The 12835-nt window shown below is 49.9% G+C and overlaps 1 protein-coding gene across 1 annotated transcript in view; it reads right to left on the bottom strand.

The window, feature by feature from the left end:
* The window catches only part of LOC137326805 (Intraflagellar transport protein 43 homolog), a 100376-nt gene extending 95661 nt beyond the window's left edge, over window positions 1–4715 (bottom strand). The window contains exon 1 of the mRNA XM_067992198.1: window positions 4695–4715. Within this exon, the coding sequence (XP_067848299.1) occupies window positions 4695–4715 (21 nt within the window). The remainder of the gene's footprint in view (window positions 1–4694) is intronic.
* Window positions 4716–12835: the final 8120 nt, after the last annotated feature.

Here is a 12835-nt window from a genome sequence, read left to right as displayed (position 1 = left end):
TGATGGAGCTGTATAAAACACTGGTTAGGCCACAGCTGGAGTACTGTGTGCAGTTCTGGTCGCCGCACTACAGGAAGGATGTGATCGCTTTGGAGAGGGTGCAGAGGAGATTCACCAGGATGTTACCAGGGCTGGAGCGCTTCAGCTATGAAGAGAGACTGGGAAGATTGGGTTTGTTTTCCTTGGAGCAGAGGAGGCTGAGGGGGGACATGATTGAGTGTACAAAATTATGAGGGGCATAGATAGGATGGATACTAAGGAGCTTTTTCCCTTCGTTGAGGGTTCTATAACAAGTGGGCATAGATTCAAGGTAAAAGGCGGGAGGTTTAGAGGGGATTTGAGAAAGAACTTTTTCACCCAGAGGGGTGGTTGGAGTCTGGAACTCACTGCCTGAGAGGGTTGTGGAGGCAGGAACCCTCACAACATTCAAGAAGCATTTGGGATGAGCACTTGAAATGCCATAGCATACAAGGCTACGGACCAAATGCTGGAATATGGGATTAGATTAGACTGGGCTTGATGGCCGGCGCGGACACGATGGGCCGAAGGGCCTCTATCCGTGCTGTATAACTCTATGACTCTATGACAAGGTGCCACATAAAAGATTATTGCTCAAGATAAAGAATCACTGGATTGGGGGTAATATTCTGGCATGGGTGGAGGATTGGTTATCTAACAGGAAGCAGAGAGTTGGGATAAATGGTACATTCTCGGACTGGCAACCAGTAGCCAGTGGTGTTCCGCAGGGGTCGGTGCTGGGTCCCCAACTCTTTACAATCTATATTAACGATTTGGAGGAGGGGACCGAGTGTAACATATCAAAGTTTGCAGATGATACAAAGATGGGAGGGAAAGTAGAGAGTGAGGAGGACATAAAAAACCTACAGGGGGATATAGACAGGCTGGGTGAAGTGGGCGGAGATTTGGCAGATGCAATACAATATTGGAAAATGTGAGGTTATGCACTTTGGCAGGAAAAATCAGAGAGCAAGTTATTATCTTAATGACGAGAAACTAGAAAGTACTGCAGTACAAAGGGATCTGGGGGTCCTAGTGCAAGAAATCAAAAAGTTAGTATGCAGGTGCAGCAGGTGATCAAGAAGGCCAACGGAATGTTGGCTTTTATTGTTCGGGGATAGAATATAAAAACAGGGAGGTATTGCTGCAGTTATATAAGGTATTGGTGAGACCGCACCCTGGAATACTGCATACAGTTTTGGTCTCCATACTTAAGAAAAGACATACTTGCTCTCGAGGCAGTACAAAGGTTCACTCGGTAATCCCGGGGATGAGGGGGTGGACATATGAGGAGAGGTTGAGTAGATTGGGACTCTACTCATTGGAGTTCAGAAGAATGAGAGGCGATCTTATTGAAACATATAAGATTGTGAAGGGGCTTGATCGGGTGGATGCGGTAAGGATGTTCCCAAAGATGGGTTGAAACTAGAACTAGGGGGCATAATCTTAGAATAAGGGGCTGCTCTTTCAAAACTGAGATGAGGAGAAACTTCTTCACTCAGAGGGTAGTAGGTCTGTGGAATTTGCTGCCCCAGGAAGCTGTGGAAGCTACATCATTAAATAAATTTAAAACAGAAATAGACAGTTTCCTAGAAGTAAAGGGAATTAGGGGTTACGGGGAGTGGGCAGGAAATTGGACATGAATTTAGATTTGAGGTTAGGATCAGATCAGCCATGATCTTATTGAATGGCGGAGCAGGCTCGAGGGGCCGATTGGCCTACTCCTGCTCCTATTTCTTATGTTCTTAGTAGCGGTGGAGTTCAGCAAAGCGATCACCCAGTCTGCGTCTGGTCTCCCCAGTGTAGAGGAGACCGCATTGTGAGCAGTGAACACAGTATAGTAAATTGAAAGAAGTACAAGTAAATCACTGTTTCACCTGGAAGGAGTGTTTGGGGCCCCTGGACGGTGGGAAGGGAGGAGGTGGAAAGGGCAGGTGTTGCATCTCCTGTACTCGCATGGGAAAGTGCCATGGGGAGGAGAGCGAGTGTTGGGGGAGATGGAAGAGTGGACCACAGTGTCGCGGAGGGAACGGTCCTCTTCGGAATGCTGAAAGGAGAGGGGAAGATGTTTTTGGAGATGTCGGAAATGACAGAGAGAGTGAGAGAAACAGAGGAGAGAGACAGACAGAGTGAGAGACAGAGAGAGAGCAAGACACACAGAAAGACACAGAGAAAGACAGACAGACAGAGACAGAAAGGGAGAGACGCAGAGAGACAGAGAGCAGGAAAGAGACTGAGAAAGAGAGAGAGGCACACAGAGAGCAACGGAGGGAGTGAGCAACAGAGAGAGCAGGAGAGAGAAAAAAAAGAAAGACAGAAAAAGACAGTGAGAAAGAGAGACAGAAACAGAGAGGGAGACAAACTGAGGGAGATAGAGAGAGAGAGACAGAGTGAGGGAGCGAGTGAGAAAGAGAGATGGAGGGAGCCAGACGGTGAGGGAGAGAGACACAGAGCGAGAGAGCTAGAGAGAGAGAGAGAGGGAGATAGAGACAGACAGACAGAGAGCCGGAGAGAGAGAGACACACACAGAAAGAGCGAGAGTCAGAGAGCGAGAGACAGAGAGCAATACAGAGAGAGCGGAAGAGAAAGTCACAGAGAGACAGAAAGAGCAGGAGAGAGAGACAGAGAGAGCAGGAGTGGGAGAGACAGACAGAAACAGAGAGAGACAGAGGGAGAGACACACAGAGTGAGATGGGGAGGGAGAGAGAGAGAGAGAGATAGGGGGGAGAGAGAGAGAGAGAGAGAGCAGTGGGGAGAGAGAGAGAGAGAGCAGGGGGGAGAGAGAGAGAGAGCAGGGGGGAGAGAGAGAGAGAGCAGGGGGGAGAGAGAGAGAGAGCAGGGGGGAGAGAGAGAGAGAGAGAGCGGGGGGGGAGAGAGAGAGAGAGCAGGGGAGAGAGAGAGAGAGAGCAGGGGGGAGAGAGAGAGAGAGAGCGCGGGGGGGAGAGAGAGAGCGAGAGCGGGGGGGAGAGAGAGAGAGAGTGGGGGGGGGGAGAGAGAGAGAGAGAGAGCGGGGTGGGAGAGAGAGAGAGAGCGGGGGTGGGGAGAGAGGAAGAGTGAGAGAGAGAGAAAGACAGAAGACCAGAGATGGAAGACAAAAGTGAGAGCGGCAGAGAATGAGAGACACAGAGAGTGAGAGAGACAGAGAGAGAGGGAAAGAGACAGAGATAAGAACAGAGACAGGAAAAGAGAGAAGGACACATGGAGATAGAAAGGCAGAGAGAGGGTGAAAGAGACAAAGAGAGAGAAAGACCCAGAGAGACAGACAGACAGAGAGAGAGAGACTGGGAGAGAGAGAGACAGTTCGAGACACACATACACACTCAGAGATGGAGAGAGAGAGAGGCAGGGAAAGAGAGATAGACAGACAGAGAGAAACAGAGAGAGAGAGAGACAGTGACAAAGAGAGACAGAGGCAGACAGAGAGAGAGACAGAGATAGAGGGAGACACAGAGAGAGACAGAGCGGTAGAGAGACAGAGAAAGACAGAAAGAGAGAAACATAGAAAAATAGAAAATAGGAGCAGGAGTAGGCCATTCAGCCCTTCGAGCCTGCTCCGCCATTCAATATGATCATGGCTGATCCTCTATCTCAATACCATATTCCCGCTCTCTCCCCAGACCCCTTGATGCCTTTTGTGTCTAGAAATCTATATCTCCATCTTAAATATATTCAGTGACTTGGCCTCCACAGCCTCCTGTGGTAGAGAATTCCACAGGTTCACCACCCTCTGAGTGAAGAAATTTCTCCTCATCTCAGTCCTAAATGTCCTACCCCGTATCCTGAGACTGTGACCCCTCGTTCTGGACCCCCCCCAGCCAGGGGAAACATCCTCCCTCCCCCAGTCTGTCCAGCCCTGTCAGAATTTTATATGTTTCAATGAGATCCCCTCTCATTCTTCTAAACTCGAGTGAATACAGGCCGAGTCGCCCCAATCTCTCCTCATACGACAGTCCTGCCATCCCAGGAATCAGTCTGGTGAACCTTCGCTGCACTCCCTCTATGGCAAGTATATCCTTTCTTAGGTAAGGAGACCAAAACTGCACACAATACTCCAGGTGTGGTCTCACCAAGGCCCTGTATAACTGCAGTAAGACATCCTTGCTCCTGTACTCAAATCCTCTTGTAATAAAGGCCAACATACCATTTGTCTTCCTAACTGCTTGCTGCACCTGCATGTTTGCTTTCAGTGACTGGTGTACAAGGACACCCAGGTCCCTTTTTATATCAACATCTCCCAATCCATCACCATTTAAATAATACTCTGCCTTTCTGTTCTTCCTTCCGAAGTGGATAACTTCACATTTATCCACATTATACTGCATCTGCCATGCAGTATAATACGAGAGAGACAGGGAGAAAGAAAGAGACAGAAACAGATAGACAGAGAAAGAGACAAACCGAGGGAGATAGAGAGACAGAAACAGAGGGAGAGACAGATAGAGACAAAGACAGACAAACAGAGAGATAGAGTAAGGAAGAGAGAGAGAGACACACAGAGAGAGAGGGAGACACAGGGAGAGAGAGAAACGGAGGGAGAGAGACATGGGCCCCGATATTACCAGGGTGGCGGGATGGCAGCTGGGGGCTGGGGGTGGGGGCGACTGGGTGCGTGGGTAACTCGCTCAGTGAAACCCGTCCGTTCCCCACGCGATCGCAGGTAAATTGGAGCCACTTACCGTGGCTTCCGGGTTTCCCATCGTCAACCTGCGCAGCGGGCGGACTGCGCACCCACATCACAGGCTGTCAGCTGGAGGAGCCCTATTTAACGGGGCAGTCCTCCAATGCTGCTCCTGCAGCAAAGAACCATAATTATAGAATGGAGCAGCCCAGGGGAAAGGCTGCTCCGAGAATTACTGATGCCTCACTCCAGGCTCTACTGGATGGGGTGAGGAGGAGGGATATATTCTATCCGGCGGACGGGAGGAAGTGGCCTGTCTCCGCCACCAAGAAGGCCTGGCTCAAGGTGGCAGAGGAGGTCAGCAGCACCAGCAACGTCTCCCGCACATGGATCCAGTGCAGGAAGTGCTTCAATGACCTAACCAGATCAGTCAAAGTGAGCACACTTACTCATTCTCCTACATTCCATTTTCCATATCACCGCCCCCACCCCACATCTCCTTCTGCACTGCCAACACTACTCTATCACATCACTCCTCACACCCACTCAAACCTCATCCTCATCTTACCTGCATTTACTCACCTCCCCAGTACACAGTGTGCTGAGAGTTCGGTAAGTGTGGGAGTTTGGTGAAGTGGGGGAAGGAGGTGCTGCTTTGCCTTGCTTTTCCTGCAGAGCGGTAGTGGACCTGAGAGTAGAAGACTGAGATTGTGGAATAAAAGCAGCAGCAGACCTGCACCAAGAGACAACGACTGTGCGACATCACAGGGACTTAACTCCTGGACCTAAGATAAATAAGAAGCAAAAAGTAATCCAAGTGGGACGTCACCAAGGAAGAGGTAAGTGATTGGCTGGTGAGTATTTTCCTGCTGAATTTGTCTAAGGTTAGAGTTTGTGGATTCTCGGGTCTCTGTTGTGTAGTGGGGGGCTGATTTTAATAGGATAAGGCAGGATCTGGCCAAAATGGACTGGGATCAGCTGCTTGTAGGAAAATCCGCATCGGAGCAATGGGAGTCTTTCAGAAGGGAGATTGAGACCATACAATGGCAACATGTTCCCGTAAAGGTCAAGGGTGGTTCCAAGAACTCCAGGGAACCTTGGATGTCAGGGGATATACGAGAATGGATTAGGAAAAAAAGGAGGGCTTTTGGCAGATACAAAAGGCTAAAGACGGAGGAAGCCCGAGAGGAGTACAAAAAGTGCAGGGGGATACTTAAAAAAGAAATTAGGAGATCAAGGAGGGGCCATGAAATAACACTGGCGAGCAAAATAAAGGAAAATCCTAAGATGTTTTATAAGTATATTAAGGGTAAGAGGATGACTAGGGAAAAAATAGGGCCCATTAGGGACAAAAATGGCAATCTGTGTGTGGAGCCGGCAGATGTAGGAGGGGTTCTAAATGAATTTTTTGCATCTGTTTTCACGATGGAGAAGGACGATGTTGACATAGAAATACGGCAGGGGGACTGTGATATACTCGAACATATTAACATCGAGCGGGAGGAGGTATTGGCGGTTTTAGCAGGCCTAAAAATGGATAAATCCCCAGGCCCGGACGAAATGTATCCCAGGCTACTGTGTGAGGCAAAGGAGGAGATTGCGGGGGCTCTGACACATATATTCAGAACCTCTCTGGCCACAGGGGATGTGCCAGAGGACTGGAGAACCGCTAATGTAATACCATTATTCAAGAAGGGGAGTAGGGAAAAACCGGGGAACTACAGGCCAGTGAGCCTAACATCAGTGGTAGGAAAATTATTGGAAAAAATTCTGAAGGACAAAATTAGTCTCCACTTGGAGAAGCAAGGATTAATCAGGGATAGTCAACATGGCTTTGTCAAGGGAAGATCATGTCTGACTAATTTGATTGAATTTTTTGAGGGGGTGACTAGGCGTGTGGATGAGGGTAACGCAGTGGATGTGGTATACATGGATTTCAGTAAGGCCTTCGATAAAGTCCCCCACAGGAGACTGGTCAAGAAGGTACGAGCCCATGGAATCCAGGGTGCCTTGGCACTTTGGATACAAAACTGGCTTAGTGGCAGAAGGCAGAGGGTGATGGTCGAAGGTTGTTTTTGTGACTGGAAGCCTGTGGCCAGTGGGGTACCACAGGGATCGGTGCTGGGTCCCTTGCTGTTTGTGGTCTACATTAATGACTTGGATATGAATGTAAAAGGTATGATCAGTAAGTTCGCTGATGATACAAAAATTGGTAGGGTGGTAAATAGCGAGGAGGATAGCCTCAGTCTGCAGGACGATATAGATGGGTTGGTCAGATGGGCGGAACAGTGGCAAATGGAATTTAACCCGGAAAAGTGCGAGGTGATGCACTTTGGAGGGACTAACAAGGCAAGGGAATACACAATGAATGGGAGGACCCTAGGCAAGACAGAGGGTCAGAGGGATCTTGGTGTGCAAGTTCACAGATCCCTGAAGGCGGCGGAACAGGTAGATAAGGTGGTAAAGAAGGCATATGGGATACTTGCCTTTATTAGCCGAGGCATAGAATATAAGAGCAAGGAGGTTATGATGGAGCTGTATAAAACACTGGTTAGGCCACAGCTGGAGTACTGTGTGCAGTTCTGGTCGCCACACTACAGGAAGGATGTGATCGCTTTGGAGAGGGTGCAGAGGAGATTCACCAGGATGTTACCAGGGCTGGAGCGCTTCAGCTATGAAGAGAGACTGGGAAGATTGGGTTTGTTTTCCTTGGAGCAGAGGAGGCTGAGGGGGGACATGATTGAGGTGTACAAAATTATGAGGGGCACAGATAGGATGGATACTAAGGAGCTTTTTCCCTTCGTTGAGGGTTCTATAACAAGGGGGCATAGATTCAAGGTAAAAGGCGGGAGGTTTAGAGGGGATTTGAGAAAGAACTTTTTCACCCAGAGGGTGGTTGGAGTCTGGAACTCATTGCCTGAAAGGGTTGTGGAGGCAGGAACCCTCACAACATTCAAGAAGCATTTGGATGAGCACTTGAAATGCCATAGCATACAAGGCTACGGACCAAATGCTGGAATATGGGATTAGAGTCGACAGGGCTGATGGCCGGCGCGGACACGATGGGCCGAAGGGCCTCTATCCGTGCTGTATAACTCTATGACTCTATGACTCTATGACTCATCCCACCACTACCACTCAACCCAATCCTCATACAACGTCATGGCTCTGTCTCATACTCACCCTCTGATGCATCTCTTTCACGGTCAGCCTCACCCAAACCAATGCATTCAGCGGTTGGCCACATCACCATCACTCACTCACGCCTCTCTACTTTCTCCCCTTATAGAAGAAGAGAGCCCAGAATGCACGGGAGAGGGCGAGGACCGGAGGGGGGCCGCAACATCAGGTCGTCCTCACGGACGCGGAGCAGGAGGCTCTTGAATTGAGCCATACCCTCGAGTGCCTGTCCGCCGGGGACGCCGAGACTGCCACCCGACAAACGGCTGGTGACAGAACTTTAACATTCAGGACTCACAATAGCAAACGATGCTAACATGCCTTGCCACCTTCAGCACCTCAACATCTGTCATCATGCTTAATATTTCCTTCCGTTCTCTTACAGGGCCTTCAGCGATCGCCGTGACAGCGGAGGGCGATTCCTCAGAGGACCTGCCGGCCTCTGAGGGGACACCGTCACATCTGAGCGAGCCATCCACCAGCGCAGATACACACACCTTGGTGGGTCCCCGTCCTCACTTAGCTGGGGTCGCACATGGTGAGTCACCACACACATGAGCATGAGCAGACCCTGGTGGCAGGGGGAGCTGTGGAGAGTCCGTGTCGGTGGGAGCATTCTTCTCCAGGCTCTGCTCAGCTGGACACAGATGCTGAACCCTGGGGGCCAACCATGAAAAGGAGAATGATCGAGGGGCAGCAGCACATTTGCGAGGTGCTGGAACAGGTGCCACGCACACTCTCCACAATCGCGCAGAGGATGGAGGAGTCCTGCATGAGTGGAATGGTGGCTCAGGTACAGGAGGGAATCTCAGATACTGTCACAGGGACATGAGGGTATCTCTGAGATAGTGTGGCGGGTAAGTGCAGGAAAGTCTGTGATGGAACGAAGGCTAGCCTCCATCGAGCTTCAAGCACGGCTCAACAATGATTCCAATGAGGCCCTGACAACGGCCGTTCGGACTCAGGGTGAGCAACTTTCTGCCGCCTTAAACAGGCAGGCAGATACTCTGGCACTGGCCTTACAAAGCTTCACACATGTCCTCCAAACTGTCGTCCAGCAGGGTGGTAGGAGTGATGTGGGCCTGGCCCAGGAGAGGGATAATGGTGGAAGGGGACATGGAATTGGGAACGCCACTCAAAGTGCCCCCAAGTCTCACCTGTTGCCCCCCTCTCAACCAGTACCCGCAATGCTGCCTCCTCTCCAGGTGGCCGAGTCTGCCCCTGCACAGGTGCAGGTGAAGGAGTCTTTGGAGGGGCCCTCACGGGCACTAAAACCCAGAGGGCATCGGCCCAAAGCATCTAATTGGTCAGGGCATGAACAAGAGCAACCTGACACTACCTCTGCTGCAGCCACAGGGGAAGCACCATGTAGGAGTAGTGGGAAGCGAAAGACGAAGGTTTTGTGAGCACAAAGGGGATGCACAAGGGTGTTTGAGGGATGGTCATGTTTTTTATTTATATTTGATTTTTGTTAATGGCACATTAAATATTATTGTCACCACTACTGCCACGTCTTGGCCATTCTGGACTGGTTTGTGTAAACGGCCCTTTCATGAGGTTCACCATGAACACCCACACTTGATGCCACCCATTGGGTCACTCTACAGTGGGTGTAAGTGTAGTTAGGAACATAGGAACATAGGAACAGGAGTAGGCCATTCAGCCCCTGTGCCTGCTCCATTTGATAAGATCACGGCTGATCTGTGATCGAACTCCACATACCTGCCTTTGGCCCATATCCCTTAATACCTTTGGTTGCCAAAAAGCTATCTATCTCACATTTAAATTTAGCAATTGAGCTAGTATCAATTGCCGTTTGCGGAAGAGAGTTCCAAACTTCTACCACCCTTTGTGTGTAGAAATGTTTTCTAATCTCGCTCCTGAAAGGTCTGGCTCTAATTTTTAGACTGTGCCCCCTACTCCTAGAATCCCTAACCAGCGGATATAGTTTCTCTCTATCCACCCTATCCGTTCCCCTTAATATCTGATAAACTTTGACCAGATCACCCCTTAACCTTCGAAACTCCAGAGAATACAACCCCAATTTGTGTAATCTCTCCTCGTAACTTAACCCTTGAAGTCCGGGTATCATTCTAGTAAACCTACGCTGCACTCCCTCCAAGGCCAATATGTCCTTCCGAAGGTGCGGTGCCCAGAACTGCTCACAGTACTCCAGGTGTGGTCTAACCAGAGTTTTGTATAGCTGCAGCATAACTTCTGCCCCCTTGTACTCTAGTCCTCTAGATATAAAGGCCAGCATTCCATTAGCCTTCTTGATTATTTTCTACACCTGTTCATGATACTTCAATGATCGATGTACCTGAACCCCTAAGTCCCTTTGGACATCCACTGTTTTTAACTTTTTACCATTTAGAAAGTACCCTGTTCTATCCTTTTTTGATCCAAAGTGGATGACCTCACATTTGTCTGCATTGAATTCCATTTGCCACAGTTTTGCCCATTCACCTAATCTATCAATATCGCTTTGTAATTTTATGTTTTCATCTACACTGCTTACAATGCCACCAATCTTTGTGTCATCGGCAAACTTAGATATGAGACTTTCTATGCCTTCATCTAAGTTGTTAATAAATATTGTGAATAATTGAGGCCCCAAGACAGATCCCTGCGGGACTCCACTAGTCACATCCTGCCAATGTGAGTACCTACCCATTATCCCTACTCTCTGTCGCCTTTCGCTCAGCCAACTTCCTAACCAAGTCCATACTTTTCCCTCGATTCCATGGGCTTCTATCATAGCTAACAGTCTCTTATGTGGGACCTTATCAAATGCCTTCTGAAAGTCCATATAAATAACATCCATTGACATTCCCCTGTCCACTACTTTAGTCATCTCTTCAAAAAATTCAATCAGGTTTGTCAGGCACGACCTACCTTTCACAAATCCATGCTGGCTCTCTCTGATTAACTGAAAATTCTCGAGGTGTTCAGTCACCCTATCCTTAATTATAGACTCCAGCATTTTCCCCACAACAGATGTTAGGCTAACTGGTCTATAATTCCCCGGTTTCCCTCTCTCTCCTTTCTTAAAAAGTGGATTGACATGTGCAATTTTCCAATCCAGAGGGACAGTTCCTGAATCTAGAGAACTTTGAAAGATTATAGTTCGGGCATCTGCAATGTGCTCACCTACTTCCTTTAAAACCCTTGTCCCCGAGGAGCCAGCCCTTGCGGGTGTTCGGTGCGTGGAAGAGGGGCGGGATGTTGGACTCCCGGAGGATGAAGGAATCGTGGCAGCTGCCAGGGTATCTGGTGCACACGTGAAGGAATCTCTTGCGGTGGTCACAGATGAGCTGAGTGTTGATGGAGTGATAGCCCTTCCTGTTGATGAACAATCCTGGCTCGTGAGGAGCTGCTCGTATTGCTATATGGGTGCAATCGATTACACCCTGCACCCGTGGGAAGCCAGCCAAAGCGTGGAATCCCACTGCCCTCTCCGACTGGGTGAGGTCACCCATGGGGAAGTTGACATCGTGCGAGGCCCTGCGAAACAAGCCGTCGGTGACCTGCCTTATGCACTTGTGTACAGACAACTGAGAGACTCCGGCGATGTCCCCGGTGGCACCCTGGAACGATGCAGAGGCGAAGAAGTTGAGGGCAGTGGTGACTTTGACAGCGACAGGTAAGGAGATGCTGCTCGGCCCAGCCGGGAGCAGCTCGGCGTGATGGAGGGTGCAGATTTCTGCGACTACCTGGCGACTGACTCTGAGCCTCTGTATGCACTGCTCCTCAGAGAGGTCCAGGAAGCTGAGCCTTGGTCTGTAGACCCTGTGGCGAGGGTAGTGCCTCCTGCGACGTCACTCTCTCTGTTGTTGCCCTCCGTGCTGTTGTGCAGGTGCCTGTGGTGCAGCACTGTGTTGTGGAGCTCCACGTAGCAGAGGTGGACGGCGTGTCTGGCGAGGCTGGTGATGTTGCTCGTCCTCGGATGAAGTGATGAATGCAGCTATGGCACCCCCCCATCCTGACGGTGTGAGTTTGAGGGGGTCCACAAAGTAGGTAAATGTGTTTGCACATCAGAGTTTTGGGTATAAATTAATAATTTTGAGTGGAGAGACAAAGGTGTTGCTGCCAAAACTTTGTCTGAAGTGACAGAGTGCCCTGCTGCAATAAATGAGGTTTTCCCCCCACCTGTCAAATAATCCTTTGCATCTCCCACTGGCTGCTGGTTGAAACACGTCTGCTCCAACAGGGAGTGTTTCCCACAGCACAGGAAACACGCTGAGGATCCTTCAAAATTGCACCCCTGCCAAAATCTCCACTCAATGAGGTCTCTCAAGTACCTCAAGTATGTAACTAACTATGTAAAGCAGCATCCCGCCGGCTTTAATTGCCGGTGGGAGTCCCGCATGCGGGAGCTGCATGTACTCCCGAACACGTCACTGGGGAACCCGGAAGTCAGCTGGTTGGAGCCGGGCTCCGAACCTGCTCTGGGATTCCGCCATTTTAGGAGACCCCTGCCCCCAACGCACCCACTCCGCCAGCTGAAAATCGGCCCCATGTAGAGGGAGAGAGAGACAGAGAGCGAGAGAGAGAGACAGACAGAGAGACAGAGACAGACAGAGGGCGGGAGAGCGACACAAAGAGACAGACAGACAGATGGAGACAGAGAGAGAGACACACACACAGACGGAGAGCGGGAGAAAGAGACGGAGAGCGGGAGAGAGAGACAGCGGGAGAGAAAGACACAGAGAAAGACAGAGAGCAGGAGAGAGACAGAGAAAGAGAGAGAGACAGTCAGAAACAAAGAGATAGAGAGAGAGCGACAGACAGAAACAGAGAGTCAAAGTGAGAGAGATAGAACGAGAGTGGGAGAGACAGAGAGTGAGAGAGACACAGAGACAGAGCAAGTGGGAGAGAGAGAGAGAGTGGGAGAGAAAGACACAGAGAGCAGTTGAGAAAGACAGAGAGCGAGAGTGACAAAAACAGAGGGAGAGAGTGAGACAGAAACAGAGAGAGACACAGGAAAATACAGAGAGAGATAGAGAGACAGACAGAGAG

The sequence above is a fragment of the Heptranchias perlo genome, chromosome 10 (genome assembly GCF_035084215.1).
Source record: "Heptranchias perlo isolate sHepPer1 chromosome 10, sHepPer1.hap1, whole genome shotgun sequence".
Taxonomy (NCBI): domain Eukaryota; kingdom Metazoa; phylum Chordata; class Chondrichthyes; order Hexanchiformes; family Hexanchidae; genus Heptranchias; species Heptranchias perlo.
This window is presented reverse-complemented; position numbering and strand designations above follow the sequence as displayed.